Source organism: Petaurus breviceps, unplaced genomic scaffold, assembly GCF_028583685.1.
Source record: "Petaurus breviceps papuanus isolate PSGF00001 unplaced genomic scaffold, PetGlider_PUasm1.0 189, whole genome shotgun sequence".
NCBI classification, from domain to species: Eukaryota; Metazoa; Chordata; class Mammalia; order Diprotodontia; family Petauridae; genus Petaurus; species Petaurus breviceps.
In genome coordinates, this window is record NW_027185809.1 from 14,902,095 (window position 1) to 14,927,481 (window position 25,387).

Sequence of the window (25,387 nt, forward strand, 5' to 3'; positions counted from 1 at the left end):
TTCCTCTTGCTAAAAATAAAACTGAGGCTCTGAGAAATTAAGAGAGTTGTCCACGGTTACACAACTAATGAGTGCCATCAGGTTTTTTGTTAAGTCCAAAGGAGCATTCTACTATAAATCAAAGCCTCACAGCAACATGTGTGATAGATATAACCACTCTCACTTCACAGGTGGAAAAATTTAGAGAATTAAAAAAAATTAGAATCAGAACCTATTAAAATTGTGTTTTCAAGGTCATGTAAGTTCCCCTGCCCCAATTAATTTTGTTTGTTGTCCTTCGGTTACTTCAGTGATGACCAACTCTTCATAACCCCATTTGGAGTTTTCCTGGCAAAGTACTGGAGTGGTTTGCAATTTCCTTCTCCAGCTCACTCTGTAGATGAGGCAAACAGGGTTAACAGACTTGCCAGGATAACACAGCTAGTAAATGTTTGAGGCAAGATTTGAACTCAGGAAGATGAGTCTTTCTGACCTTAGGCCCAGCATTCTATATCCACTGAGCCATTTAGTTGTCATCCATTTTACAGAAGAGGAAACTGAAGCCCACAGAAGTAAAACCCCTTGCCCATCATCACAGACAGTAAGTGAAAAGAGTAATTTTAAATCCTAGTCTCCTCAGTAAACTTCCACTTCTCTATGCCAACTATACAAGGTTCTCAGATCTTGGCCTTATTCTTGATGTACTCCTAAAATGAGGATCATAAAATATTTCTGATTACTTCAACTTCCGGGGGATTTATGAGGCACAGTCAACTGGAACAAGTATCAGGAACATATCAGAAAAGCATCACCTTTGTTTTAAATTAGTGAGCAATTACTTGTAATTGAAAAACTACTCAGGAAAAAAAAATGTTAATACAAAAGTTGCACTCTCCAAATATTCCTCTGAGTATTATTTGAGGTTTATCTGTTTCTCAGAATATAAATCTTAGATAAATAAAATCATCTCAAGGTAGTTTAGATTCCCTTCAGAAGCATTTCTAAAAAAATCTCATCCTCATGTTGTAAAATATAATTTCATTTGCTCATTATACACTGAAGATCACCTGAACCTTGACAGAACCTATATGACAAAGACATTTTAATGAAATTACAAGGACACTTATGTGGTGAGTTGTGTTAGAATACAAAAGAGATATGAAAATTTAAGAATATAAACACAGAAACCTCAACATTCTTGATATTTTCCCACTATTACTGAATCCACTCCTCTCTTACATCTATAAAATGTAAAGCTGGTCAGGCAGAATTAGAACAGTGCTCAGAGCATTTTCATTCTAATTCTCCTTGTTTCAATAAGTAAAGTCTCTTTTGGCTTATGTGACAGTACAACTATTCCTTCCACATTGCAGGAGTGCAGCACTCACATAAAAAATTTTTGGCACTTCCATTGTACCAGAGAAGTCTGAATTTTTTCTTTTCTTTTATGGGGTGTTTACAGTATCTTATTGTAAAATCTGGGTTAATTATTTGGTCACAGACTCTTTGTTGAATGCTGGTCTTCATGTGTCATCAGTGACTTCTGCAAAACTCCCCAAAAATTCCCATTTAATTTCTTATGCTGACTCACAATATATTGAAACCATAAGGGGTAAAATGTTGATGTGGAAGAGATAACTGTATTGAGTGCCTGGCTTTTGACAACAGGAAATGCAACACTCTTCCAGCCCCTTCAAATCTATTCCGAGAGTAAGTTAGTGTCATACCATCTGATCGGTTACCTAGGGAAAAAAATAAATTATTTCTTTCCCACATAAAGTGAAACATTAGAAATTGTTCTGGTAGTGTTGAAGAGCTACAAGACTGTGAAGTTGAAAATAACCCCAGTCTTGAAAAGGCAAATGCCTTTCAAACAAACTCTTTTACTGACAGGCTTTAACTTACACAAATTATTCCTTTCTTAAAACATAGTAAAGGAAATGTGGAATAAGAAAAGGGAAAAAATCCCACCTGGTTCTTCCGAGTGCTCTTCAAAGGAGAGAGTTCTGGATAAAACAAGTATTAATGCTTCTTTAAACTGGTCAAAGTACACCTAAGGGGAAAAAAATGAATTAAGCTGCCATACAAAGAATAAACACTGATCATTCACATAAATAACAGATTTCTGCAAAGTCACAATTTCTTTTTACTCTTGGTTTGTGTTATAGGAATGTAAATTTTTAAGATTTTCCCTGGCCCTAGGTTAAGTGCACTTGAAGCCTGTGGTGGGAGGCTTTTTTTCAGGAATGCCCACATCTTGGTGCTTTGTGATTGGGCAGTGGGTCAAGAGGGTTGTTACATTCTCTGAGCCAGGAGAAGGCTATATAAGCCCTGATGTGAGGCTTTGCTTTGGGGCTCACTTTGAAAAGTGTTGTGTGATTTGACCAGATGATACTCTGGGTATCTGTTGAGAGCCCCCCGGCTTTGAAAAACCCAGATGTTGATGCTTCCTGCTCTGGAAACTGTGATTTGATATGGATGTAATGGTTGGACAGTTTAGAAGCCTGTCTGCTTGATCTGTTTCTCTGTCCTGTAACTTTTGTCTGTATGCTCTGAAGTGCAGGGGGCTGACCTTTTCCCCCTGAATTAGGTAAACGATATATGTTTGATCAATTAAAGTAAGCTTCTTAACCCATTTTGAGTTGCTTTCCTTTGGAAAAGCAGATCTAAGAACCTGTGTTGGCAGCCACCCTGGGGATGCTGGGGTGCTTGCTGCTACAGTTTGTTTTTGTTTTTTTCTCCCTGATTTTTTTCTAAAATATAGGAGGAAAAAAAGGATAATTTTTTTTTTACTTTTCCACCATAAATTTCAAGATAAATATTCCCTCATTCCTAAAAAGAAAGTCATTTAGCAAAAGAAAAAAAGCCTTTACCAATATTAGAAAAATAATTTTATATTTTTCAAGTCTTCTTTGTGTCCAAGGCAAGTAGGCACAAATATAGCAGAAAAATTAAGGGAAATTCCCTAAAGATTGTGAGATACTAGAATAGGTTATCATTTGAATTTATGATCATTTGGGCCTGCTTTTCAGGAAATTGTTGAGAAAAAAGTCAATTACCTTTTCCAAATGATTTGGCTATGCCTAGAAGCAGAGAACAGACTTTTTCTTTCTTGGTCTCTTTTGGCCTGAGGATTTTGTAAACAAAGATTAACTAGAAGAGAAATCCTTCAAGAACTATTTCTTCACAGAAAACTGGGAAAGAATTTTTACAACCAGTGTCTCTTATAAAGGCCTCATTTCTAAAATATAGAGAGAACTGAGTCAAATTTATAAGAATACAAGTCATTCTCCAACTGATAAATGGTCAAAGGATATAAACAGGCCGTTTTCAGATAAAAAAATTAAAGATATCTATAGTCATATGAAAACATGCTCTAAATCACTACTGATAAGAGAAATGCAAATTAAAACAACCTTTAGGTATCATATCACACCTGTCAAATTGGCTAACATGACAAAACAGGAAAATTATAGATGCTAGAGAAGATGTGGGAAAATTGGAACACTAATGCATTGTTAGTGGAATTATTAACTGATCCAACCATTCTGGAGAGAGAGCAATTTGGAACTATGCCCAAAGGGCTATAAAAATGTGCATACCCTTTGACCCAGCAGTACCACTTCTAGGGCTGTATCCCAAAGAGATCATAGAGGTGGGGAAAGGACCCACCTGTACAAAAATGTTTGTAGCAGTTCTTTTTTTTTGGTGGCAAAGAACTGGAAATTGAGGGGATGCCCATCAACTGGGGAATGGCTGAACAAGTCGTGATATATGAATGTAAGGGAATACTATTGTGCTATAAGAAATGATGAGCAGGCAGACTTCAGAAAAACCTGGAAAAACTTAACATGAACTGATGCTGAATGAGGGGAGCAGAACCAGGAGAACATTGTACATAGTTACAGCCACATTGTACAATGACTAACTTTGATAGACCTGGCTCTTCTCAGCAATGCAAGGTTCAACTCCAAAAGGCTCATAATGGAAAATGTTATCAATATCCACAAAAAGAACTACGGAGTCTGAATGCAGATGGAATTATACTATTTGCTCTCTTTCTCTTGTTTTGTTTTGTTTATTCTTTCTTGTGGTTAAAATTCTTTGCAACATGACTAGTGTGAAAATATATTTAATGTGAATGTATATGTAGAGCCTATATCAAATTGCATAGCCATCTTGGGGACAGGCAAGGGTAGGAGAGGGAGGAGGAGAAAATTTGGAACTCAAAAACTTGTGGAACTGAACGTTGTAAACTAAAAATAAATTAATTTTTTTTTAAAAAGAACTATTTTTTCATTTCCATTAAATAAGATTTTGTCTGACTGAAAAGGGAGCGCACCAAGCAATATATCAGAGCTAATATTACATGTAATACTAGTTTTATGGGATAAAAAGTCTTCTTTACCATTATTCTTACTGTAGATAAGCTAAAATATGTCACCTCATATCTGGAAAATAAGGAGACATTAAATTATCTTTCTTTCTAAGACAGAATTCTCTAGGATAAAAGTCACTTTAATTCTAAGGTAATTGTCACGTTTTACTCTCCTGTTCTTGTTTTTATTTCTATCACTAAGTACAGAACAAAGGCAATTAAACACCCAAAGCTTTGAATGTGCTATCATTTGCTTTACAATTAATTTGCCCATAGGAAAAGTCTTGACAATTCTGCCTTTTAGTCTGTGGAAGTGGTCTAAGAAGGTACCAAGTAAATATCCTTTCTACTTTAATTTAGGACACTTCAGTTCAACATGTAATAAGTACATACCATGTTCAAAGCACTCTGTTACATAGTGTTAGAAAAAAATGATGAGAATATCTTGAATAACAATTCACCTATTCATGTAATAGAAAGGAGATTCAGTGGTAAGAACACAGGACTTGGAGTCCAGAAATCTGGATCCACGTCACAGTTTGTTCTGCCCCTGCCAGTTATGTGTTCTGGAAAAAACCATTTCACTTTTCTGAGCCATAGTTTCCTATCTACTGTTCTATATTATAATACAATCCATCCTCAACTTTTGTGAGAGTAATGTTCCTAGAAAAAGATGTGTGTCAGAAAATGCTGTTGTTGGTATATTGAACCTATTGGAAACAGGGAATTAGGCTCACATGACCACCAAAAATTGTAATCTCTCTCTAGAGATAGCTGAAAATACACTTTTATGCATACAGTTCTTTATAATAAAAGATCAGAATATGCACTTTCCCCAATATAGTAACCATAAAATGCAATACACAAAATGAAATTGGCAACATGAAAAACATTATTTCTCACTAGTAATTTCTTAGAATTCTATGGCCTTTTTGAGTGAATATTTCAATTTTAAAAAATTATTTCAGACAATATTCATTTTTCATAACACATGAAATCTATAATATCACAAACATTTTCCTCCTTTTTGTGAACATAATGAATCTTTTATTCATTAACACCAAACTCAGCAGCCAACAGCATTTGCAGAAATTCTATGAAGTTTTTCTAAAACCTTATCTAAAAATGACTTTACATACTTGGGCTTAAAGCCTAAAGGACCTGAATTACCCTTTGGGGAATAATTGCCTACAAAATTTGAGTTTTAAAGGCAAACAATGAAAAAATGTAAAAAATGTACAGGGAGCTCCTTACAACAGCAGGATGAACAAGACCAGTGAAGTGCCTAGTAGGATACCAGCTGCTACACAAACTTACATGCACTGCACCTCGTATCATTTGTTACTGCTCACAGCCACAAATGTGCACAGTTTCCGATGTGAAAGTTAAAATGAGGTTTTTAATAAAATCAAAGATGCTTGAAGTCATGAAAGTTAAACACGCGAATGTTGATAACTGACTGTATACAGTATAATCTATATGTGCATGTGTTTTATAGGACAAAGAAAAGGAGTCAACAACAGTAAGATAAACTGATCACAAAACTAGCTAATTTCTATTTATAACATTTCTTTAAACTGTAGCTTGGAGAAGTGGAGAGCGGAATGGTCTTAGATTTAAGGAAAACCTAGATGCAAGTCCTGCCTCTGACATATACTAATCTTTTGACCCTAGATAAGTCAATTAACTTCTCAGAGCCCCAGATGACTTCATATTCACTGCCAAGGAGCTGTCTATCACTCGGGGGAGGAAGCAAGAAATTGGAAAACACTTTCCCAGAATATAATTGGATATACTACTTTTCCTGACTGTTGCTTTTAGAATGGCTGTTAAAGATCAATGTAAGCTATATGACCAAAAATATTTGCCCATTTGAACAGACAAGAAATTTACTAAAGGAGTTTTAGCATTTCAGCAATATATATTTAAAGGGTTATGGATACTGAAATTTAATCAGGTGTAAATCAAGGTTTCATAGCTAACTATTCACTGAAATGAAAGGGGGAAATCACATTCTTTTAAACTCTTCTACATAGCTATCTAAAACCAATACCTTCATAATGCTAGATTTTACTTGCTCAGTCATCTTTACAGCCAGGTATGTGCTTTAGAAAAATGACACTATCTTTGTACTTATGGACCTTTTAAACACCAAAAAAAAAAAAAAAATTCATTTTGGCTGCATAAACTGATTAATTTTTTTAAATCCTTCCAAGTGAGGGATCATGTTTTTTTTCCAGCTGGAAACTTTTGTACCTAATGAAATAAAAAGAACAGGGTCAAGTAGTCAAGGACAAGAACTGATTTATGTTAGACTCCACTTTTTGAGAGGCCAAGAAAGAGTAGCAATGAGCTATAATGCCTGAATTCTCTGCACAGCTGCCTGGCATCAATTAATTCTGTTTAGTTTGCAAGAGCAGATACAAGTTTCGACTACTTTATTTCTTAAAAAAAAAAAAAAAATCAGGGGCAGAGAAGAGGCAACCCAGATCTCTTCACATTGAATTTGGAGGTTGTGAAGCAACTTATTTTATGTCTCTGCTTTCATTTATAAAAATTTTTGGATTTCCTAGGTCCAATCATGGCGTGCACTCTCACTCTCCACTCATCAACCTCCAATAGTTCCCTATTGCCTCCAGAAGCAAATATAAAGTGTTTGGCATTCCAAACCTTTCATAACATAGTCCCCTTCTCCTTTCCAGTATTCTTACTACTAACTCTCTACTACATGGTATTCTATTCATTGACAATGGCCTCCTTGTTCATGGCGCTTTCTCTGACTGCCCCGTATGTCTTGGAATGCTTCTCCCTCCTTGAATTTACCTACTGACTGCATTGGCTTTGTCTATGTCCCAACAGAAATTCTAATTATTACAAGAAGCCTTTCCCAACCCCTCTTAATTCTAGTACTTTCCATCTGTTATTTCCTATTTATCCTAGATATAGCTTCCTTTGACTATATTTGTATGTTGTCTCCTCCATCAGATTGTAAGCTCCTTGAGGGCAGGGACTGTCTTTTGTCTCTTATGTATCTATGCCCAGTGCTTAATAATAAAAGTCTATGATTGGATTGATCTTACCTTTATAGTCAAAATTGGTGATCATAATTTTATAGCATTCAATTTCAGTTGTTTTTGATGTTCTTTCCATATAAGTTATTGTTACCAGGTATACTGCTTTCCTTGTTCTGACTGCTTCACTTTGTATCAGTTCATATAAGCCATCCCATTCTTCTCTGAACTTGTCATATTCATAATTTCTTAAAAGAGTAAAATTCTGTAATATTCATGTACTTTAATTTGTTTTGACATTCCACAATGGATAGGTATCTACTTTGTTTCCAGATCTTAGTCGCTAAAAAAAAAACATATTGACATTCTTGGAATACATTCTTAAATGTAGGATCTAAGGGTCAAAGTGGCATCTAAGGGTCAAAGTATAAGTATATTTTGGTCACTCTATTAGAATTCCAAATTGCTTTCCATAATGGTTAAATCATCAAACTGCTCAACCAATAGTGCATTAATATGCCCATGTTTCCTCAATTCCACCAACACTGACTAATGCCATATCTTATAATATTTGTTAATTTGTTTAGTATGAGGTGAAGTTAGACTTGTTCTGATTTGCATTTCTCTTAGTATTAGTGATTTAAGGCAATCATTTGTATGATTGTTAATAATTTGTAATTCTCCTATTGAGAACTGTTTCTTCATATTTGACCATTTGTATTTTTATTTTAATTTTTTATTGGTTACCTATATGCCTTATTTTAATTTTCTATTGGTTACCTATATACCTTAGATATCAAACCCTCAATTGAGATACTTGATATAGAGATTGCTTTTCCTAGTTCCCTTCTTATAACTAGTGTCATTAATTTTGTTTATATAAATGTTTTTCAACTTCATGTGACTGGAAGGAATTAACTATTTTATATTCTTGGCTTATTCAGGAATCCACCTACCCACCTCCACTTAGCCACAGCTGTAAAACATACCTAATTCCTCCTCTTTTTTTTTTTAATTTTAAGACCTTTAATATTAAGTACACGAGGCAGCTAGGTAGCGCAGTGACTGAGTGCTGGCCCTGGAATTCTGGACTCAGATACTTAACACCCACACAAAAAAACTGGCTGTAACTAGGGCAAGTTACTTAACCCCAATTGCTCTAAAAAAAAATTTATATATATATATATATATATATATATATATATATATATATATTAAGTACACATATCTATTTTCTGCTCATTATGATATATGGTAAAATAGGTTGCTTTAAATCTACTTTCTGTCAGACTGCTTTCTAGTTTTCCCAATAGTGTTTTCAAATAGGGAGTTCTATCCTAGATGATTCGTGTTTGGGGGTTTGTTGAACACTGGGTGATATTCAGTTCAATTATTTTTGGTTCTTCCTTGATCAGTCCATTCCACTGATTTACTGTTGTATATGAAATGTATGAAGGGGGGGTAATGTGTAAAAATCCTAGAAAGATAGGGAGGGGCCAGACAATGACGGATTTTAAGTGTGAAACTGAACAGTTTATATGGGATCCTAGTGGTCATAGAAAACAAATGAAGTAAGGGAATAACCTTCCTAGAATACATGGTATTGTGCTATAAGAAATGATGAGAGAGCAACTCGATGGCATAGTGAATAGGGGACCGGCCCTGGAGTCAGGAGGACCTGAGTTCAAATCTGGCCTCAGACACTTAACACTTAGTAGCTGTGTGACCTTGGGCAAGTCACTTAATCCCAATTACCCTGCCTTCCCCTCCAAAAAAAAGAAATGAGAATGGTTTTAGAAAAACTTGGGAATGTGCACTGATGCAAAGTGAAATGGGCAAAACCAGGAGAATATTGTACACAGTAAAAGCAATATTGTAAGGATGATCAACTGTGAAATCTGTGAAAAAATCTGTGAAAACTGATCAATACAACGATTCAAAACAATTCCAAAGGACTTGTGATGAAAAATGGCATTTCTCTAGAGATGCATTCAGAGTGCATATTAAAGTATAATTTTTTTCACTTTATTTTTGTTTTTCTGTTTTTTGTTTTTTTGTTTTGTTTTGCAACATGGCTAATATAATTTATATATTGCTTGTTTTCTCAATGGGTAGGGGAGGGACCACAGTAAGGGAGAGAATTTGGAACTCAAATCTTTTTATTAAATGAACATTAAAAATAAATAAATAAATATCTTTAAAATTAATGTAGAAGTGACAAGACTTATAAACTACCGTAAGTAGATAGGCAGAGTAAGGAAGAATGAGGAGACAAAGATGATGTCAAAATTTTGAACCTGGATGACTAGAATGATAATGGTGCTCCTCAGATAAACAGTGAAGTTCAAAAGAGAGAAAGGTTTTGGGGAAAAGGGTAAGTTCATTTTGTAACATGTTGAATGTGAGATGCTTATAGCATACCTAGTTTCTGATTACAGGATTGTAGATTTAGACCTCGTAGGGACCTTGAAAGCCTTCTAGTTAAACACCATTGTTGTATATATGATGAAAATGAGGCCCAGAGAAAGTGATTTGTGCAAGGTTACAAAAGTAGTAAGAGGCATAACTTATAAGCCCAAGCTCTGGCTCCAAAACTAGTGAAGGTATTTTCAGCTGAGGAACTGGAAATCAGGAGAGTCTAGGACAATACTCTTGGACCATCATTTCATACCTTATACCAAGACAAGCTCAAAATGGGTACATGATTTAGAAATAAAAGGCAAAATCATAGGTAAATTAAGGCACCATGGGAAAAAATTACCTGTCAGATCTATGGATATGGGAAGAGTTCATGACCAAGGATGGGAGAATCTTTAGTGTCTTAGATAGTGAGAATCAGTGATTAAGGGGCTGGAGGAGTATCAGTAGATGCTGTGGATAGTTTGAAATATATAGGTATTAGTCAGGATCCTTTTGTACATCAAGTTTTTAGGGATCATCATAAGCAAGGAGGTAAAAATACAACCAATCTGTTAACTTTAGCAGCAGATAGAGGCAATGAAATGTATCCCACTGATTCTATGTGGCATAGTGGAGAGAGACCCTGGTTTTCACAGAGGGACAGTATGCGAAAGTTAAAGAAGGAGGTAATGAAGACTACTATCATGATGGGAGAAGCTGAGGCTTATCACAATACCCACTTAGCAGTTTCTCATAGAAATATCACAGTGAAGACAGTTCCTCCTTATAAGCATCCAATTCTGCCTCTACTAATTGGGGAATTAGGGAACTCTCTTTCAGAGGTGATGGATAAGATTTCACAGTACACTTACTTGGGGAATGGGAAAAAGATAAATTTCCTTGAGAGAGAAGAGTAAATGGCCAGAGGATGGAAAGTCAGAATAGACTGACAAGAAAAGAATTATTTACTGGTCTACTAAGAGCAGAGACAGATTTTAGAAAAATAGATGGTACTCCAACTACTGAACTATACAAAATGTACTAAGTTAAGGGACTTAATATTAGATGGAATAGGGAAGTAAGGACTACCCTTATAGAACCTACTGAATACTGGTATGCAAGTTCGACATACATTCAGGAAGAAGAGGAAATTGGGCAAGCCCCAGCTTGGATTAAAGAAATTACACAGACAGGATTACAGACCCCATATCAATTTGACCAAATATATAGGAAAAACAGATCAAATACTGTAACTAAAGCATTAATGGATACTGAGGCAGGGGCCTCCCCACTAGATGGGAACCTTGATAAATTCAAACATGGAACTTCTATTATCATCACAGGACAGAGAGGGGCTGAAATATCAGTCAGACAACTCAAACTAATAGTGAAAATTGGACAATTACCTAAGAAAGACTATACCATGATAATTGTACAAATTCCTAAATACGTCATTGGAACAGATAGAGGTATGACTAAATTTACCTGAGGGGAGATACTAATTTGCAATAAGGAAGGCAGGAATTAATATAGTTTTAGTGAAAAAAGTAAAAATTAACCCAATCACTTTACCTGAACCTTCTGAAGAATTACTTTAAAGCAGTATCATGTGTCAAGTGGGCAAGATGAAATAACCAATATTATAATGGAATATGTTGAGGCAGGAGTGTTAGTCCCTACAACCACCTGATGGAATAATCCTGTCTGGCCAGAATGAAAGTCAGATGGAAGGTGGAGAATGACAGTGCATTATACACAACTGAATAAGGTGACTCCCCCCTTGCATGCTGCTGTTCTAGGTAACATACCTTAATAAAAAAGATACAGAACTATGATGGGGCTTGGTACAAAGTTATTGATTTAACCAATACTTTCTTTATTATCAAAATATTTAATTATCTAGTATCTTATATTCATTGTTAAAACAGGTAGCAGTGGAATGTCACATGTTGATTGGAAAAGAAAGAAACTGATCCTCAGGTAGTAACCGGAGAAATAGCAAGAAGAAAGGTAGATAGATTATATATTGGTCCCTGCCTCCAAGATAAAAGATGCACATTTACAATTACTTGCATTGACATCTCTTCAGGTGTACTAATCGTTTGTCCTTATAAGAATGCAACCCAGAAAAACAGCTGTAAAACTCTAGATATCATGAGTCTGTATTATGGAACCCCAATGCAGATTCAAAGTGACAATGGTTCACATTTCAAAGGTAATGAAATAAAGAGATATTGTATATTAAACAAGATAGAATGGATATATCATATTCCATATTATCCATAAGGATCTGAATTAACTGAAAGAATGAATAAATGAAAGAACAGTTAAGAAGTTCTAATAATTCTTATCAACATTGGAAAGATGATTTGTTCACTACTTTACATAATTTGAATAGACCATTGAGAAGAAGCACACCTCTAGCCAGAATGATGGTGCAGATTAAAAGATAACAAACACATAAGGTCCCAAATATTAAGTATTGAACTGTGAGGCAATATATCCCTGCATCACATCTAGGAATACCTGGTTCAGCAGGATATGATTTACATTGTTTAGAGTACTTTTGGTTGGATAGAAAAGAAATAAGAAAAATCTCCACTGGAATATGTATGAGAATCCCTAAAAATAATTTTGGACATATATTACCTAAATCAAGTTTAGCAGCTCAAGGAATACATAAATTGGCTGGAGTAATGGATTCTAATTATAAAGGAGAAATTATAGTGGTATTACAAAATTTGGGTGAAGAACCCAGTTTTGTAAAAAATGATAGAATAGTTCAAGTGATCATTATTCCTTGTGAAACAATACCCTTTGAGAAGACTGACTGTCCCTCCAAAATAACTATCAGAGAAACTGAAGGGTTTGGTTCCACTGATAGAATAAAATTGGGAACTAAAGTATAGGTAAAGCAGAAGCCAGACGATGTTCAAAAGGCTGTAGAAATTGGAAAACACGATACTCTGTTGTTTGTTCAGGAGAAGATGCTTACCAAATTGTAACCTTAACTCATATACTCTACCATGAATGAGGCTATGACAGTGGATTCATGAACTCCAGAAGAATGACTGACCCTATATGTACCTTGCTTTGGGTTATTGTCTCCTTGTTTCTTTTTGGCTTTTTGTCTGTTAAACTTGTTTGCTAGATTTGTTTTCTGCAGGTCTAGAACCCTCTACCTCAAGATGCCTGATCACTTAAGCCAGATGTCACCCCCTGTCCATGACTATGAGGTATCAGCCCTGGACCTGGCATTGACCTAGCTCCAGATGCCAGCTAAAGAAGTGATCTCTTGAATGTGACCTCTTGGAGCAGGGACAGCTTTAGGTCCATTTTCAGCAGGAAGTAGCTATTGGAAGAAGAGATAGATCTTCATCCCCATTTGTTCAATGGGGGAATGGTGGGGTGCTTGTGCTCAAGTCCCACCCTAAGATATTGTTTTCTGTGGTTATTTTTGTGTTATACCTGTTATATTGTTGCAAAGTTCTGTTGACACCACTTACCACTAAAGTCCCATTAACCTATATCATGAAAAGTATCGTTAATGTATTTTTCCTTTGTAAGGGACCTGAAAGATTCTTGGGGCTGAATATAATGGTAATAGGAATTTGAAGATCTTCCCTGTTTGGAAGATCTTCCTTGCCCCCTAACAGGCCAAATGTAAATCACACAGTGCCTGTGGTGGGAGTTTGCTAAACAGGTGGAGCAGAGCCCAGAAGTAGCTGGGAGTCAGAGCAATGAGACAGGGGAAGGAGAGAGGATATACACAAGGAAACAGCTAGGCTTGTGAGGATTTGTTTGTGGGAAGACTAAAGGATGTGTTATGGTATATTAACTTCGTAGTTGCTATGATGGATTTGGTTTTCTGGTGTCTGAATAAATGTTTTGCTTCTGTCTTCCATATAGAGAGTCTTATATTATGTGATTCAGAACTGTGCCAGTATTTTCACAGTCACCATCATACTTGCCAGTGAATATTGCATTGGCACTACAAGTACTCACTCAGAATACCTCTTCTACCACCCTACCACAAGAAAATTTGCAGGTTTGCATATGCGGTTGGTGAAGGAAGGCGCCGTAATAGCTGTGACTGTCCAAAATTTCACAGCCTTAGGAATGCTATCATTAGCAAAGGGTCAGAAACAATAGATGAAAAGCAGGGGAATGCAAATAAAAGTTGAAAACCAAATATATCAAAAGAAAAAGGTTCAATAAATACTCAATGGTCAACAAGATAAAGAAAAAAATGACCATAATGAAGAATCTCTCTTAATTAGTGAAAAAGACATTGATGAATTTTTAAAACTAAAACACAAAAGTGGAGAAAAATTTAAGAGGATCATTGTTAGAGGAATTGTGAACTGATCGAACCATTCTGGAGAGCAATATGGAACTATGCCAAAAGGGCTATAAAAATGTGCATGCCCTTTGACCCAGCAATAGCACTTTGAGAGCTGTATCCCAAAGAGATCAGCATACAAGAGGGAAAAGGACCCCTATGTAAAAAAATATTTTTAGAAGCTCTTTTTGTTGTGGTCAAGAATTAGAACTTGAGGGGCGGCCAGGTGGTGCAATGAGTAAGAGAGCCGGCCCTAGAGTCGGGAAACCTGGGATCAAATCCAGGCTCAGAGACTTAGCACCCACCCAGAAACACCTGGCTGTGTAACCTTGAGCAAATTACTTAACCCCAATTGCTTAAAAAAAAATTGGAACTTGAGCAGATGCCTACCAGTTGGGGAATGGCTAAACAAGTTGTGGTATATGACTGTAATGGAATACTACTGTGCTATAAGAAATGAGCGGATGGACTTCATGATAACCTGGAGAGACTTACATAAACTGATGCTGAGTGAGGGGAACAGAACCAGGGGAACACTGTATACAATTACAGACATATCACATCTATAATGACTAACTTTGATACACTGGGCTCCTCTCAGCAATGCAAGACTGTAAGACAACTCCAAAAGACTCATGATGGAAAGGGATATCCACATTCAGAGAAAGAATTACAGATTGAATGCAAATTGAAGCAAACTACTTACTCTCTCTCTTTTATATTTTGATTTTGTTTCTTCTTTCTTGTTATTCATTTCATTGGTTATAATCCTTCTTTACAACCTGATTAATTAGTGTGAAAATATTTGTTGAACCTGTATCAGATTGCGTGCCGCCATATAGTGGGGTAGGGAGGAGGACAGGGAATTTGAGAAAATTTTTAACTCAAAAGCTTGTGGAACTGAATGTTGCAAACTAAAATAAACTAATTAATTAATTAGCTTTTAAAAATTAATAGAGGAAAATCAAGAGGAAATAGCATCAAAAGAACACAATTTCTAAACAAGTCAAAGCAATTCACTTCAAAATCAAAATGTCTGAGATAACATAAAGATCATAGGATGCCCAGAACATCATGACAAGTTTAAAAAAAAAAACTTTCAATAACATGACTTACAAAATAGTAAAGAAAACTGTCCAAAACTTGCACATACAGAAGATCAATGATTGAAAGAATCCAAAGATCAACAGCAGACAAAACAAACAAGCAAACAAATAAAAATATGCTTCAAATTGCAAGGTGTGAACTTAAAAGCTAAACAATTTCAGTGACAAAAATAATTTTTTCAAGCTGTCAAAAAAAGACTTTAAATATGAAAGAAACTGTAACAAGAAAGGATTGTCCCATATTTATGAGAAATTATAGAAGAGAGTAGAATAACATATTCTGAAAACTAAAGAAACTCAACTGAGAACTTCCTGGAGGATGATTTCGAGGTTCTAACTTTGATCATGGCTTTTAGGTAGTCCAATAATTTTAAAAATTATCTCTCCTGGTTCTATTTTCCAGGTCAGTGGTTTTTCCCATGAGATATTTCACCTTCCCCTCTATTCTTTCATTTGTTTGGACCTGTTTAACAGCATCTTGATTTCTCATAAAGTCATTAGCTTCCATTTGCTCCAATCTAATTCTGAAGCAATGATTCTCCTCATCAAGCTTTTGAGATTCTTTTTCCATCTGGCAAATTCAACTTTTTAAGGCATTCTTCTCCTCATTGCCTTTTTGAGCCTCTTTTACTATTTGAGTTGTCTGTTTTTTAAGATGTTATTTTCCTCAGTCAGGCTGTTGAATCTCATTTAGTAATTTTCTTGCACTGTTCTCATTTCTCTTCCCAATTTTTCTTCCACTTCTCTTATCTGCTTCTTAAGATCCTCTATGGCCTGTAACCAGCTCGTATTTTCCTTTGAAGCTTTTGGTGCAGGAGTTCTGACTTCACTGTCTTCCTCCTGTTCCATGCTTTGCTCCTTTTTGTCCCCAAAATAGGAGTGTAATGTTGGAATCTTCTGTCTGCTTTGTTTCCTTTGCCTGGTCATGTCGCCCCTCAGTCACTTGACCCATGGGCTTTTTGCCACAGTAGGACTCTGCCACCAGGCAGGGGAGCTTTTATCCCAAATGCTGGGGTTTACTCAGCTGCTGGAGGTATTAGATGGGTGCCCTCTCTGAGGTCTCCACATGCTCTGGCAAGCTGGACACACACCCCAATACCTCCACCCTAGACTGCAATCCAGATCCAAGCAGTTTAAAGCAAGAGCGATTACCCCTCACTGGTGCTTGGTCCCCCTACACGCTGCAGGCCAGGAGCTGAAGCTGCCATGTGGCGCTGGCTGTCTGTGCCGACATCTCAGTGGCTTCTCGCTGCAGGGGCAAAAAGCCACGCACTCCCACTTACTGGGTCCCAAAGTCCATACTGCACTGACCTCTCACTTTGTCCTTTGCATCTATGTGTTGATAGTTCTGGAAATGGCCACAGCTGCTGCTGATCTGGAGTCCCTCCAGCTGGAGGCTGGTCAGGCCCACCATGGGGCTAAAGCCTCGGCTCCCAGAGTGCTGCGCTGGCCGATTCCTGCCAGCCTGCTGGGCTGTCCTCAGCAGGAGGTTAGCTTCTCTGTGTCATTTTGTGGGCTCTGCAACTCCAAAGTTTGTTTAGAGTCCCCTTTTTACATGGATTGGGGAAGGTGGAAACCGGAGCAGTGGGGAGGTCCTGCTTCTACTCTGACATCTTGACTCCAGCCCCATGTTGGTCTTTTTAAACAAGAGAAAGCTAGACTTTGGTTTAATTACCAATATTAAGCATCTCTACGCAAGGCACTGTGCTAAGTACTAAGGCTACAAAGAAATACAAAAAAAAAAAAAAATATTCCCTGATCTCAAGGCGCTCACAGTCTAATAAGGGAAATAATGTGCTAACATACAAAAACACATATATAGTAAAAATTAGAGATAATCTTGGAAGGAAAGCACTAAGTGAAAGAACAGGGAAAGGCCTCTTGTGGAAGAGAGGGCTTTGCCTAAGATTTGAAGGAAGTCAGGTTTGTTTTATATCCTGAAACTTTGCTGAAGTTGTTAAAAGTTTCAATTAGTTTGTAAGTTGGCTTTCCAAAATTCTCTAAGTAAACAATCATAAAACATACTCCAAAAATGGTTAATTTTGCTTTCTTCTTTGCCTTTGCTTAACGTTTTAATTTTTTTCCTTGTCTTATTACATAGCTAGCATTTCTAGCATGATAATTGAAAAGTAATGGTAATAATGGACATCCTTGCTTTACTCCTGATCATTACTGAAAGACTTCTATCCTATCCCCATTGCACATAGCTCTTGGTTTTGCTATTACTTATCATTTTAGTGAAAACTCCATGTTTTTCTGTGCTTTCTACTGTTTTGAAGAGGAACAGGTATTGTGTTTTTTAAAAGCTCCATCTGAATCTACTGAAATAATCTTGTGATTTTTTTTGTTTTTGTTATAAGTTTCAAATAAGTTTATAGTTTCTATAGAACTGAAGCAGCTCTACATTCCTGGGATAAATTCAGTCTGGTCATAGTGTATGATCTCTGTGATATATTGTTGTGATCTGATTGCTAATATTTTATTTTAAAATGTGCATCTAATTTCATTAAGGAAATTGATCTATAGGCCACTTCCATTTCCAGGTTACCCTGGTGGTGGGCAGTTGAAGAACTGTCGTCATGGAGCTTCTGGGAGAGTTTGTGGGATGAGATGGGAAGCAGCAGAGGCTCCAAATAACTTTGGAGGGGCTGAGTGAGTCAGGTCGTTTCCAGGGACTGCTTTTGGGATTGGTGGAAGGAAAGGAGGCACAGGTGGCTAGAGGCTCCACCTCAGCCTTGGAGGGTGAAGATGATAAGGCTGAAAATGAAGAAAGTAAGGTGCGCAGCAAAATTTACTCAACTGGACCACCTGCAAAGCAGATAAAACCCTTACATTTTGACAATAGTCTTGAATGTAGTTTTAGAGTAAAAAAACTGGCTAAATCTTGATATAATTATTGATATATATTGAGATCTTGCAAAATTTACACTTGATTTTAGAAATGCATCTGTTTTTATCTTCTTGACTACTCTGTCAGAGGAAAATGTTTTTTCTGTGTATTGCCAACAAAAAATAATTATGATGAATGTTTGGAAATAAAAGCAATCCTCTTGGGTAAGGATATCATTCAATCAGCAGACATTTATTAAGCGCCTGTTACATGCTAGTCACTGAGGATACAAAAATTATACAATTCCTGCCCTCAAGGAGTTTACATTCTACCAAGGAAATATAACACAGACACAGATAGAGAAGTACAAGAGACCATGTCATCTGGAACTAGAAACAACTTCAGAGGCCATCTGAGCCAATTTCTTCATTTTGAAAATTTGAGGCCTGATAGAATTAAGCAACTTGCTCAAGTCATACACATAACCTGCAGGGTTTAAACCCAGGTCTTCTGATTTCAGAATCATTTCTCATAACATTATACCATATTGCCTCCACATATACAAAATAATTTTGAGGGAAAGAAGAGTAGACTAACAACCAGGGATATAAGGAAAGGTCTCTTGAAGGAGGTGGCCCTTAAGTTGTACCTTAAAGGTGAGCTAAAGGTTCAAGAGTGAGAACTGATGAAGGAGAGTTCTCCCAGCACAGGGACCGATAGCTCATGCAAAGAGAGAAAAGATGACATACTGCTTATAGGAAAGAAAAAGTAGGCCAGTTCAACTAGAACAAAAGATGCAAGAGTGGGGAGTCAAATGAACTACCTGCAAAGTTAGACTAGAACCACATTGTGAAGCACTTTAATATAAATTTTAAATTAAAAAGAACCCGACTATGTTTCGCATGTTCTGTAAAAACATCCCAAGTAGCAAATTTAACAATACACACACACACACACACACACACACACACACACACACACATATTTTTTTTTTTTACAAATAAGTTAAATTTGAACAATGTTCCATGGTGACAATGTTATAACCAAACCCTACCCTAATATTGTGAAATACCTGAGACGCTGTAATGTTTTTGTTTGTTGTCATATTTGTGTGGAACCAATTAATGATGTTAGGGAGAATGTATCTGTATCTTCTAGCTGTTGCTTTTGTTACGTATAAAGAACATGTTATGTCATGATTTGTGAGTGATCACATTGCAAAGAGCTGAGCTTATGCAAGTTTCAAGCTTAACTACTAAATATAGAAATGACAGGACTTTAGAAGACTAAGTGGAAGGAAAAGGGAACTGAGAAATGAAGAAAAGGGGAAACCTTTGGATGACAGAAGAAAATGCTGTGCTCCTTATTGACTTACATCTTGTGATTAAATACTTCTATAAAATTGCTTTTAGGACATACACATATATATATTTGGGGGATATAAATCTCTTCTACCATTACTTCTCAGCTGCCAGAGAAAGCTGTTATTAGTTATAACTATTGAGTTGTGGATTTTGCAAGAGCTCATTCGTTAAGAAAGATCAAGCCAGTACTATATTGTAAAAGCCTGATGGGGTATATTTCTATGCCGAAATTTTATAAATTAAAAAAAAAAACAACACAAATGAGGTCTTTGGAATAAATTTTAAAAAAAGAAATTGATCTATAGTATGCATCTCTGTTTCAACTCCCCCTAACTTAGATATTAAGATTTCATTTGTGTCATAAAAAGTATTTGACAGGATCAGTTCTTTCCCTATTAGAGACCAGGATAGAAGGGTTCACAAAAGATAAAATCAATCATTCTCCCCTTGTACATAGCTATAAAAGTTCTGTTCATCTAGTTTTTCATGTTACTATCTTTAACATTTAGGTCATAGAATTAATCTCTACCCCTTCCCCTATATAGCTATTTATTTAAATGTTTTCTTCCCCATTAAAATTGCTATACCCCTGGCAAAAAAAGAAAGTAATTAATGTGTTTACCGATCACATGAAATATACAAAACCCAATGGATGTGGTTAATGAATGCGAACCCATAATTCTTAAATGAAGACTTGTATGCCTTTAATAATAATAATATAAAAGAATATTAAAAACACTCTTAAAATTAAAATCAAAATATCTTAAAGTCACATGCTAAGGAAATTGGCAAAGCTAACCTGGAAAAGACAAAAGAAAGCAATATTTAATAAAACACCAGAAAGATTAATAAAACACTAGTATGGGAGCAGCTAGGTAGCACAATGGGTAAAGTACTGGGCCTGGAGTCATGAAGACCTGAGGTTAAATCTGGCCTGACATACTTAATAGCTATGTGACCCTGAACAAGTCACTTAACCTCTGCTTGCCTCAGTTTGATCATCTATAAAACAGTACCTACTTCTCAGGGTTGTTGTGAGGATGAAATGAGATAATTATAAAGCACTTAGCATAGTGCTTGGCACATAGTAAGCACCATATAAATGTTAGCTATTTTTATTATTACTATTGTTATATCACAAAGTTCATACACTATGAGTAAGCTAGATTTATACCAGGAATGCAGGACTAATTTAGCAACAAGAAAACTATAAGCATAATTGATCATAACAAACGAACAAAATTCATATGATTATTTCACATGATGTGATCCCTCAATGCCTCATATTTGTACTACTGCAATAGCCTACGGATAGGTTGTCTTGCCTCGGGTCTCTCCCCACTCCATTCACCCACCAAAGTGATTTTCCTAAACTGCACGTCCAACCATGTCACCACCTAATAGGAAGCCCATGGCTTCCTATCACAATAACAAATACAAAATCTGCTGTTTGTCATTCAAAGCCCTTTCCAGTCTTTTTATACCTTATTCTCCACCACATACTCTCATCCAGTGGCACTGGGCTCCTTGCTGTTCTACCAACATAATAATCCATCTCTCATCTCTAGGAATTTTCTCTGGCTGCTCTCCATCCCTGGTATGCTCTGCCTCCTCATAGTCACCTACTGGATTCCTGGGCTCCTTTAAGTCCCAAATGAAACTTCTCTATAGGAGACTTTCCCTATTCCACTTAATTCTAGTGCCTTCCTTCTCATAACTATTTCTTGTATATAGCCTGTTTGTAAATATGTGTTTATTTGCTGACTCACCAATTACACTGTAAGCTTCTTGAGGTTAGGGATTGCCTTTTGCCTTCTTTTGTGTCCTCATCACTTAGCCGCCAGGCACACAGTAATTACTTAATGTTTATTGACTGACTGACAGCTCAGATTGGAGGGCAATGATTCATGCCAGATCAGCTAGTTTGGGGAGAAGTGAAAGTCTGAAATGCCCCAGAGACCCCTGAAGAACAGAGCATTCAGCACTGTAAGAAATATGATTTGCAAAGCTTAAGGCACTAGATAAATATAAGCTATTTTTATTTAGCTAAGGGACATAATGCATAGAGTTTGATTCTAGTATCAGGGAGACCTGAGTTGAAATCTGGCCTCAGACAATTCCTAGCTGTGTGACCTGGACAAGTCACTTAACGTAGGTCTGCTTCAGTTCCCTGACCTATAAAATGGGGAATAATAATAGTACCTATCTCCCAAGATAGGATAAAATCAAATAATATGTCAGTGCTCTTAATGAATTTCCTCTTCTCAGTGAACATCTTGGTTCCAAAACTGACTAATATAGGCTCAGTAAAGGAGCCTGTAGTCAAGAACAGTTCACAAAGAGTAAAACAAGGTAGAAATGTTGGCATCTACTCTGATCCCCATTATTTATTCTTAGAGCAAATTCATCTCTTTTCCTTCTCTGTTTTGTAATACTCAGTGTAAACATAATAATAACAACAAATACTGCCTTTTATATAAAACTTCAAGATCTATCATGTATTTTACATATATTTTCATTTGATACTCACCATAACCCTAAGAAGCAAGTACTATGGATGGTATTACTTCCATTTTACAGATGAAGAAAGTGGGTCTTATAAGTGACTCATAAACAACGTTAACAACCAATAACATATGCATCTAGTTCTTCTACAAGTTGTAAGACATATTTCTCTCCCTTCTGCATTTATACTCCACACCCTCCCCCCAAATTCTTCTAATCCCTCTTCAAATCTTACCGTGCCTAAGGGGTTGTCCTGAAACAGGATCTCCTGTAATGCTGGTGTCACCTCTTCCAGGTTCAGCAACTGACAGAGGTCTATCAACTCCTCTTGGCCCAGAGACCCAGTGCCAGTGGCAACAAAACTGTTAAACATCTCCTTGAGACGAGCTTCATGCTGATCCTGCTCTGCTTCATCCATCCCATAGCCAACTGCGCCTACCTAAACATGACAAAAGAAACAAGAAAAACACATTATTTCGATATTTTAGCATTCCCATTGGAATATCCTAATATAGTCATAATCATCATCTGATTCACTATATAACATTATCATTTTCCTTTCAACTTTATTCTTAATCAGTGATTCAGTCAATAAGCATTTAATAAGGGCCTATTTTATGCCAGAAACAGCACTGGTCACTTGGGATACAAAGATTCCCTTAAGGAGCTTATTAGGAAGAAAAGGTACAAGTATAAAACCAGCATCAATAGTCTCTCTACTAAGGATCCTGATATTATAATACCATCTTTAAAAAGCAATAGAATCTTGAAAGTTTGTTTAATTATCTTTCTGAAGAGACTGTTAAATGTGATGGCTAAACAGAGACCAGAAGAAAAAAAAGGATTAAATGAATCAATTTCCTGAAAAAACTAGGTTTTTCTTTTATCTTACAAAGAAATATGAAAATAATCCTTGAGAAGAGACTAAGTAGTACACTGAAAGTGAATAGGGTTACCATGTTTCCAATAATATAATAAGGAGTCAGAAGTTTTAGTAAACATTAAAGGTTACTTTGGCTATTATGTTTCTCACAGCTGTTTTATTGTAAATTATTATTTATGGCATTGTTTAGTATACTGTTGATAAATGTAGCATAATTTTGTAGTTTATTTAATGCTATTGTTATGAGGATATTACACACACAAGAATATACATATATACAAGATGTACAATTATACATAGACGAAGAGAGAGGGTTGCTAAAACAATGAGCATAAATTAAGAACTGAACAAATTAAGGCATATGAATAGAATGAAATTCTATTAAGATGTTAGAAAAAATGAAAGGAATAGTTTCAAAGAAACCTGAAAAAAACTACATGAAGGGAGCAAAACCAGGAGACCAATTCATATAATAACATTCATCTTAGGCGAATGAAATTATCAAAATATCCACATCCTCTGACCTAAAGATTCTACTTCTAGGCAAATACTCAAAGTATGTCACTCATAAAAAGAAAGTGCCTATATATACCAGTGTATTTATATAAGCATTTATGGTAACAAAGGACTACAAACATAGTGTTTGTCCATCCATATAGGGAATGGTTAAACTGATTTATGAGCATAATGTGATATTACTGTGCAGTAAGGAATAAAAAAATATGATAAATGCAGAGAAGTATGAAAAATTTACGTAATGTATGGCTTATATTATGTGAAGTGAAATAAGTAGAGCCAAGAAAATGATATACATATTGACTACAATATGAATATAAGCTATAAATGGTAATAACAACAAGCACAAAATACGTAAAAATAAACATTATAACCACCCTGAATAAAAACAGAAGGGCAAAAAGTCTAATCAACAAAAGAGCAAACAAAGAGGCAATCACAATACCAGATAAATTTTTTTAATTATTCAGAACCTACAAGCACAGTTACACGCTAACAAAACTGGAAGCACAAAAGGAACAAAGCAATACTATCAAACACATAAAATACCAGAACAAATGAAGATTGTAATTAACCAGATTTTAAAAACAGAACTAACTGTAAAGGGATCAATAAGGAGAAAAACAGATCAAACATTTAAGCAGCAATTAGTACCAATACTACAAAAATTATTTTGAAAAATTAAGAAACACTCTTTATTTTATTACTGCTTTTCAAAGACAAAAAACTGCCCTAACATCTAAACCAGAGAGAGATAAAGTATATAATGTGAAATAAATGTAGATCAATATTATTAACAATTCTAGATTTTTTAAACTCTAAATAAAATTTTGTAAAATAAATTGCAGGAATTCATCCTTGAAATCCTTCTTTATGATTAAAATGAATTTATAAAAGTGATGCAAGGATGGTTCAACAAAAGGAAAGCAATCAACATAATTAATCTTCAAAAAGAAGGGGCAGGTAAGTGGCACAATGAATAGAGCACTGGCCTGGAGTCAGGAGGACCTGAGTTCAAATTTGGCCTCAGACACTTGACACTACCTCTGTGGCTTTGGGTAAGTCACTTAACCCCAACTGCCTTGCCTTCCTCCCTCCAAAAAAAGAAAAAAGAAAACACATAATTATCTTTACATACACAGAAAAAAAAAGTCTTTGAGAAAGGACAACTAGGTGGTGCAGTGGATACAGCACTAGTCCTGGAGTCTGGAGGATTTGAATTCAAAACCAGCCTTGGACACATACTAGCTGTGTGACCCTGGCCAAGTCACTAAATCTGATTGCCTCCAAAAATCCCAAAGCTTTTTTTTTTAATTTTTTTTTTCTTTCTGGAGGGGGGAAGGCAGGGCAATTAGAACAAAGTGACTTGCCCAAGGTCACACAGCTACTAAGTGTTAAGTGTCTGAGGCCAGATTGGAACACAGGTCCTCTTGACTCCAGGGTTGGTGCTCAATTCAATGCACCATCTAGCCACCACTAAAACCCAAAGCTTTTGACAAAAAGTACAACACTCACTTATGATAAAATCTCAACCAACTATGGTACAGGCATAGGAGGGCATTTTCAAATACAGAGAATCTAAAACCAAAAGTGGCATATACAATGAGCATATACTAGTGAAGCTTTATCAATAAGGATATCTGTTCTCACTACTATTGTTTTGTATAGATCTGGAAATGATGGCAACAGCAATAAGCCAAGAGAAAAATTATAAACATAGGTAAAGGGGTAATAAAACTATCATTATTTACTGATGACAAGATGGTTTACTTAAAAAACCTAGGAAATCAGTAAAGATACTAAGACAAGTAATAGCTTTAGCAAAATTGTCAGCTATAAAATAAAATCACAAAAATCAACAGCATTTCTACAAAATAACAAAATGTACCAAAAGCCAACATAGAAGTAGTAAAAGGATAGCAACAAACAATTCTGGAAAGAACTGCAAACTATTTACTACCACACAAAATGAATACTACAGATCACTAATAAGATTACAGCAAAATGTACAAAGAAACGATCTTGAGGTTTCAATTCACATTATGTATATTGGCAAAGATGATTTTTGAAAAT

The 25,387-nt window shown here is 35.8% G+C and overlaps 1 protein-coding gene across 6 annotated transcripts in view; it reads right to left on the reverse strand.

Moving 5' to 3' along the window:
- The window catches only part of NIN (ninein), a 199,541-nt gene that overhangs the window by 152,060 nt on the left and 22,094 nt on the right, over window positions 1-25,387 (reverse strand). For 5 of the 6 annotated variants that reach the window (XM_069091950.1, XM_069091948.1, XM_069091947.1 and 2 more), the window contains exons 3-4: window positions 22,151-22,354; window positions 1,951-2,032 (exon numbers count right to left, since the gene is read on the reverse strand). In XM_069091950.1, the coding sequence (XP_068948051.1) occupies window positions 1,951-2,032; window positions 22,151-22,333 (265 nt within the window). In that variant the 5' untranslated portion in view covers window positions 22,334-22,354. Of the gene's footprint in view, window positions 1-1,950; window positions 2,033-22,150; window positions 22,355-25,387 lie in introns of those variants that run through there. The other variant, XM_069091951.1, reaches the window with a different exon arrangement.